The 8533-nt window shown below is 26.7% G+C and overlaps 1 protein-coding gene across 1 annotated transcript; it reads left to right on the top strand.

Moving 5' to 3' along the window:
• Positions 1 to 5216: 5216 nt before the first annotated feature.
• Positions 5217 to 8325, top strand: LOC114190299 (uncharacterized). Its single transcript, XM_085675654.1, has one exon. It carries the CDS (start codon positions 5370 to 5372, stop codon positions 7938 to 7940), a length of 2571 nt encoding a protein of 856 aa, XP_085531780.1. The 5' UTR covers positions 5217 to 5369; the 3' UTR covers positions 7941 to 8325.
• The last annotated feature ends 208 nt before the right edge of the window (positions 8326 to 8533 follow it).

An 8533-nucleotide genomic window follows, 5' to 3' on the forward strand; every position in this document is an offset into this window, starting at 1 on the left:
ACTAGGAAAAAATAGTGAAATAAATTGAATTTTTGCATGATTTAAAATCAATTTATGTACTTAACTTTTGTATAAGTTGATTGCTTTTAAAAGCCCTAATTATTCTATTTTTATTATATTTTCTTACAAGCAGTATAGATAAGTATTTATAGATAATTTATCTAAAGAAAATATTTTCTTATAAATGTGTTGACAAATATAGAGAAAGAAGAATACTTATTTTCACATTCTAATTTTCAGTTTTTGTAAATTTGAATTAGTTATTATACAGTAAAATAAGTTGTATTTCTGTAAAAATTCTAAAAATATTAAATATGTTCTTCAGATGTTTTTCATCTTTTAAACTTTAAATACATTTTGTAGATATTTTATTATAGATGAAAAACCCATATAAAAAACAGTATTAAATAGTGTTCATTATGTATCTAATTAAGAGAACCTTTAATTATAAAGTTCGTATGTTAAAGTTGTTGTCGACATATATTTTTCTTTTGTCGTCATTTCTAACAAGACTTAAAAGAGTATGTTTCAATTTTAAAGAGATAAGAATTAAATGAATATATTTTTTAGAACATATTTAATCTCTTTGAAATTTTACAGGATGCAAAAAACATAATATTCATTATTATAATAGTTAAGCACACTTAATAGGAATTAATAGTAAAGTTGAAATTAAATATTTTGAAAAAAAGTATGATTTAGTTAATTTCATTACTATAATTACATTAACTTATAAAATATATTCCAAAGTTAAAACGTATGTTATATATATATATATATATATATATATATATATATATATATATATGTATATATATATATGTATATATATATATATATGTATATATATGTTAATGTATATAATACTTTTCTCAAATTTCTCTATTTTTATTGTCATAGTACTTATACAAAATATACTACCTGATTTAATAATTTCAAATAATTCGATAATTTTAATAAACTTTCTTAATACTAGCGAAAAAAATAAAGACGTTCTCAGTTCTCACTTTTTTTTAAGTTTAAAAAATAATCTATGTTAATATTAGATACTGGAATAAAAAGATAAAATAAAATAAAATCATTTAAAATACGTTTTATTTTGTCTTAAAAAGAGAAAAAAAAACATAAATTTTCTGGTAGAAAAGATAGCTATATATAATGTGTCTTATATATTAAAAAAGATAATTATGATAAAAAATAAATTTCAAAAGTGTATTAAATTGTAAATTTTCATTATAAATTATTGTAGATGTTATTTATATAGAAATACAAAATCATACTTGAATTTTAAGGAAACTAATTTTTTATTTAATCTTAAAAAACACAAATTGTTTTCTGTTTTTCTCCAAAAATATTGGCATGGTTAATGAAAAGGAAATATTACGCTTGCAGCACTCTGTTATTACGTTAGATATCCACTCTAATATAATGACTAACTACAATAGACTTACACATTTTATTATTTATTTGATCTATTTTATATTTTTACTTGTTAAGGATATTAAAATTGAAAAAAATATATTTTAATAGTTCTTAGATTAAATTACAGGTCACTCTCTAGTCAGTCAAACCAACCTCTCTCACGTATGATATGAGAAGGCAAAAGTAATGTTAAAAGTACATTATTATTATTTTCTTAAAATCTAGGAGAAATTTATATAACTTACTTTAATTGTTCTTAAACTTACGTATTCACAAGAAATGTTTTCTTTATTAGTCTAGAACCATAACAACTTTTTTCCAATCTTTTTGCCATAAAAAAAAAGATTTCCAATCATTTATCCACAAATTTGGCTCCTTTAAAGTAACTCACTTTTTGAGAGTAGTACAAAACAAATCTTAACCATTTATTAATAAATGAATCATGAATATTATATTTGTATCCATAATAAATCATGAATATATTGGCATATATGTAACATTGATTTTCTCACCAATAATTAATATTTGTATTACTCTTGTTCACTTTAAATGAGCAAAAATTTTCTTCCACAATATTTGACACATCGGTTTTTCTTATTTCACCTAGCCAGAGACTATTTTGGACAATATTTCACTTTATGATAATTAATGCATTTTATTATCTTATGTATTTAGGGTTTTATGATTTGTGAAAAAAGAAGACTAAAAAGTGATCAACTGCAAGGTAATAGAATGAAGCACTGGCAGCATTTATGAACTCGGTATTTGGATTTGTTTATTATTAGTTGCTCTATTTTGTTGCTTTGAGAAACACTGTTATGGCTGTGTTATTCTTCGTTTCTCTTTTGTCATTTGTTTTATGTTGTGTTAATCATTGTGGTTTTATTATACAAATATCCTCCTTTTTGAATGTAAGAGTATTGCGTTGATTTTGTTCTAAAATAAAATCTTCTATATGATAAATACTATTTATTCAAGAGATTATTTTCTTATTAAAAAAAATAAAGATAAACTTTTTCTTGATTATAATTGCTGGGTTCTTAGTGATATATTGTTAATGTCACATTGTTTTAAAAATAATAAAAATCTCATTGATTTGATTTATTTATTGTTTGATGTATTAGTATATTATTTCAGTGAAAATTTAATTAATTTAAATGATAAGTGCTCTGAATGAAAAAAACAATTAGTTAAATAATAATAATAATGATTAGGCTTACACGTTCATTTTGAATGTTTAAGTAATAACTCTTGTATTTATACACTTACACATAACTCGTTTTGTATCATGAAATACTTGTCTTTTCATCCCATACTGAAAACTTACAATCTAAATGTAATCAGACTATGTGAGCTAGTCTACCTTGTCTCGTTATTGATCCTACAAATTACAAGTGAGACGAAATGGATCAAAACGTTAATAAGTTAAAAAACTCACCATGTCCCACATTTTTTTTTTCTCATGTTTATAAGTCAGCCCACACGGTCATTGTTATCCATAATATTATACCAACAAAATTTCAATTCAACTGAAATTTTGATGTTTACGCATATTTATAGCCATGTGTTTCTATGTATACAGAGAATGTTAATAGGTACATGAGAATTATGGTTAAGAAATAAGTAATGTGTATCGTTTTTATTTTTTCTAATTAAGTATATTAATTAAAATAATATAAATTTATATAACAAATTTTGTAAAAACAAAAATAATCTTTTAAATTTTTAGATAATAATTTTTTATACAAAACAAAACTTTAAAATTTGTAAAGTCTCTATTAAAAGGTAAAAAAAAAATATTTCTACCAATTTTTTCTTAAACTTTTTTACATGTTTAACATTATTTTTTTTTGTTGATTTTTTCTGATAATTTAAATTTTTTTATGTTTAATTATATTTAATTTTTAGCAACATTAAAATATAATTAAAATATAATTTAAACACATATGCACAATACTTATAAGTATTTTTGTTATTTAAATCAAATAAAATTGTATTAATAGTTATTAGATCATATTTTATTTACTATTATACTTAATTATGTATTTTTGTAAGTTTTAATGTATATTAATTATCTTTAACCGATGTTTTAGGAACACTGATTAACAAGACTCTTATATTTATTAGAAGAAAGATATAATATTTTTAAATATTTTAAATTTATCTTTTAAGTGAAAAATTAGAAAATTTATTCAAAAATAAATTTTAATTTTATTTGTAATGTACAGTATTTATTATTTATATTCTCCAAAATTTAATTTCATAATTATCCATTGTTAATTTAAGTATTAGTTTGATGAATTGAAATAAATTATTTCAAATTACTACTACTTATTACAATAATTTTAATATATTATTTTTAACTATTGAATTTATTTGAAAAGTTTATTTGTGAATTGTAAATAAATGTTAAATTTTTATTATAAACAAATGTTGAATAATTTATTATAAATAATATATAATAATTTTTATATACAGTTATTTATTTGTCCAGTTTATTTCAATTTAACACATTAAATTATATCAGACCATTATAAAAAAATTAAATAACTATCCAAGTTAATATATACAACATTTTAATAAATTTTTTATTTATTATTTTAATTATTATTATTCTAATTCAAAATATATTATATAAAAATAATTAATTATATAATTTTTTTATATTTAAATATTAAATAAAGTTATAAAAAAATACCGTGCAGTACCAGTGAGGATAAAAAAGAGAAAAGTTCATCTGCTTCCTATTTAGGTGTGTAATGATACTCTTTTGGAAAATAAAGTGATAAAATGAAAAGAGTTTAAGAATACAAAGCTCCTCTGTGTGAACTTAAAGACACATTATTGGGACACGCATTTCCCAGAGAGAGGATTTGTTTAAAATGAAATGAATAACCAAATATGGTCTGTGTTTACTGCACATGTTTCAAACATAGTAAAAACAGCGTAATTACAACTAGGAAAGTTCTACCACTATCATTGATTTAAAGAGAAGCCGCCAATAAAGTTCAATTAACATTACAAAATATTTTAAAATATATCCTTTGAAACAGATATTTACATATAAAAATTTTGATAATATGAGTGCGTCTTGATAATATGAGTGCGTCTTGATATTTAATACTAAATGTTTATATATTTTTATTTGTTAAGGTGTCTCATTAAATTATTATTTTATTAATAGTGGATAATATTTCATTACACTATTTATTCATATAGTTCAACATCTATAAGATTCTATAAATGTATATTTTTAGTATTTTTCCATCGAATACACACTTGAAATACTCATACTCCTTCTTATCAATCTAATTCTTTTACCGACTTGAGGTGGATTTTTTCATGTGTGTTAAATTTGTGAAAATTTTTATAAAACTCATTTAGATATTGTCACTTGTCGGAAATAAAAAAATTAATTTTAAAATACATAAATTTAAAACTATATAAAATAAAAAAATTAGTTAAAAAATAAAAAATTAAAATTAACAGCTTTGTTATATACATTTATTTAATTCAAAATAGTAAGTGTAAAATAATGAAACGGGAAGATAGTTAATATTAAAAAGTGGCTTTCATTCCGATAAAAATAAACACTTAACTTTTATCAAGTAAATATAAAAAGAAAAATTTAGAGCCAATAATTCTTTAAGTTTTTTTTTTTTTTTCTAAAACTTACAGAATTACACTAACTATGAAAATAAATAATATCAAATTCACATTTTTCTAAAAATCCTTTCGAGTGTCTTAATACGAACGTTATAACCGTTTTTCACTGGTATGGTCTTGAATCGACACCGCGCCATGAAACTTTTTTGTCCAAATCGTTGAAATACATTTTGGAACAGAATTCTATGAAGACTAACTTTCAATTCTATAAATAAAGTTCCTCTCAATCAAGTTCAAGTTGAAGTTCATCCCTCCTACCTTGCCTTTTCTCTCTCGTAACAATGGATACATCTTCTCCATATGCACTCATCTTTGCATGTTTGCTATGGGCAATGATGTTCGACGCCGGCACTTGCAACTTCAATAATCGCTGCCGCGAAAAAGATACACAAGTTCTCTTAAACTTCAAAACAGGAATCATGGATCCATCAGGCATACTTTCTTCGTGGTCCAATCAACAAAATTGTTGTGAATGGAGAGGAGTTACGTGTGACAGAATCAACAGTAGAGTCACTCACCTCAGTCTCCCATGTTCTACAAGTATTCCAAATTACATGGACAAAGAAGATAAATCACACTGCCTCACAGGTACCTTTTCCCTTTCCCTGTTAATGGAGTTGGAATTTCTAAGCTACTTGGATTTGAGAAATAACGACTTCTTAGCTATCCAGTTTGATTCTGTGCATAATCACAATTATTATTATAACCTATCTGTATCTAATCGTCCTCGGCAATTTCTCAACTCATCAACACTTCGTCATCTTGATCTGTCCTTTAACGAGAATCTTGTCATAAATAGTCTTCAATTTCTTTTTCGTATGTCCTCCTTGGAAAATCTTTACATCAGTGGCGTTGATCTTCACATGGAAACTAACTGGCTTCAACTAGTCACTATGCTACCATCGCTTTCAGTGCTCCAAATGAGTTATTGCCAACTTAAAGATTTGAGTCCATCTCTTCAACATGCTAATTTTACTGCACTCAAAATTCTTGATCTATCAGGAAATAAATTTCACTCAGAGTTACCTAAATGGTTATTCAATCTTAGTTGTGGTGTCTCTAGTGTTTCTATTGGTTTATGTTCTTTAACAGGACAACTTCCTAAGGAATTGTTAAATCTTCGACACTTGGAAGAACTGATTTTGCTACACAATGACCTCAATGGACCAATACCAGACTGGATAGGTGAACTTGATCATCTACAATATCTTATGCTCGATGAAAACATGTTTTCTGGAATTATTCCCAAAAGTTTGGGAAATCTATCATCCTTAACTCACTTGAGTCTTGGCTCCAATAAATTCACAGGAGTTGTGTCAGAGAGAAATTTTGCCAAAATGTCAAAATTAAAGAGCTTGGATATACAGTCTTCACCACCATTAATCTTTGATTTTGACTCCCACTGGATTCCACCTTTTCAACTTGAAGAACTATGGCTCTCATTTTCAGGTCCTCACCTCCCTGCATGGTTATATACTCAAAGATCTATTCAGAGTTTATCTATTTATGGATCATGGTTTCAGGCCCCAGACAAATTTTGGAATTTTGTATCAAGGGTGCCCGAACTCACTTTAGAAGATAATTCGATAGTTGGGAACCTATCAAACATATTGTTAAACTCTACAGTCATACGTTTGTCATCAAATAGGTTGAAAGGTTCCCTGCCTCGATTATCCCCGAATGTAGCTGTTGTCAGGTTATCAAACAACTCATTATCAGGAAGTATCTCTCCCCTCTTGTGTGATCGTAAGATGCTGAATTGGAAAAGCAACTTGGTGTACTTGGATATATCTCTGAATCATTTATCTGGAGGACTTACAAGTTGCTGGGAGAAATGGAAATCATTGATTCATGTTAATTTGGGAAGCAATAATTTAACAGGCAAAATACCCCCATCAATGGGTCTGTTATCTAATCTTACCTCGCTACATCTGCATGAGAATAAGCTCTACGGAGAGATTCCTCCATCGCTACAAAATTGTCACTCTTTATTAATCTTCAATGTTCGTGAAAACAACTTTACAGGAAATATACCAAATTGGATACCGCATGCTGCAAAGGCTCTCCAATTAAGATCAAATCATTTTAGCGGTAGCATCCCAGCACAAATATGCCAAATGTCTTCCCTCTTTATTTTGGACATTGCAGATAACACAATCTCAGGACACATACCCACCTGCCTATGTAATATCACAGCCTTAAACAATGTTTCCCACAGGGAGTTTTCAACAACCCTACTATACAATTTCTCAAATAGATCTTTGTACTTCTTTGAAGAAAGTCTTAAGCTGGTTACAAAAGGCTTGGCATTAGAATATGAAAATAACCTACAGTTTATGAACTTAATCGACATGTCAAGTAACAATTTATCTGGAACAATTCCTCTCCAAATGTTTAGCCTCTTTGGATTGGCTTCTTTGAACTTGTCCCACAATAAATTAACAGGAAAATTACCTGATGAGATTGGCAACATGAAAAATTTGGAATCCCTTGATTTTTCTGTGAATCAGTTTTCGGGTGAAATTCCTGAGGCCTTGTCCAAATTGTCCTTTCTCGGATTCTTAAACCTATCATTCAACAGTTTCACTGGCAAAATCCCATCTGGCACACAACTTCAAGGGTTTGATGCAATCAGCTATATTGGCAATTCTGATCTTTGTGGACCTCCACTTACAAAAATATGCTTCAAGTCCTCAGATGATAAATCTAGAGACACAAAGCCAATAGATGAAAATGGAGATAAATCTGAATTTTTTTCATGGTTTCATACTGGACTAGAATCTGGATTTGTGGCAGGCTTTTTGGGAGTTTTCTGTGCCATTCTCTTAAATAGAAAATGGAGAGAAGCTTAGTTCAAGTAGTTTCTTTATGACTTAAGAGACGGACTTTGTGTCATGTTGTCAACAATATAAATCCCTTCTGCTAAACATGGCCATGAGGTAAGTAAAACCTTTCAGTCCAGATTTCAGTTGATTTCTAGAGGATGTGTGATCGTGTTTGTATTATAGTATATTTTCATGATGAGTGTTTTCTTTTTATGAGATTTACAAGAATTACAAGCCGTTGCTGTCAGAATATATAAGAACAATAATGCTTTTATTTTATTATTATCTTACATCTTCTGGTGTTTCTCATTTTTATAAGGGAATAATTCATCAACTGCAGGGGATAATAAGAGCTAATGCGATGCAGTTTTGTTAATGTCTATAGCATTGAAATACGAAATATACAGTTTTTATCATTCTGTGTGTGCTGTCAAATAGAAAAAAACAAAAAAAAAATTCTCTTTACTTCAGCCAAAATAAAAAACGTTAAAACAACAATCAAAGCTGGCTTCTCTTAACAATCAAAGCACTAAAAGAACTTTTTAAACGAAATCAAACTTTAAAAGAAAAGAAGTAAATAATTGTCCACTAATCCAGGATGAATTAAAACATTATACCTA

The sequence above is a fragment of the Vigna unguiculata genome, chromosome 7, assembly GCF_037176805.1.
Source record: "Vigna unguiculata cultivar grain cowpea cultivar isolate G323 ecotype 2 chromosome 7, ASM3717680v1, whole genome shotgun sequence".
Classification (NCBI taxonomy): Eukaryota; Viridiplantae; Streptophyta; class Magnoliopsida; order Fabales; family Fabaceae; genus Vigna; species Vigna unguiculata.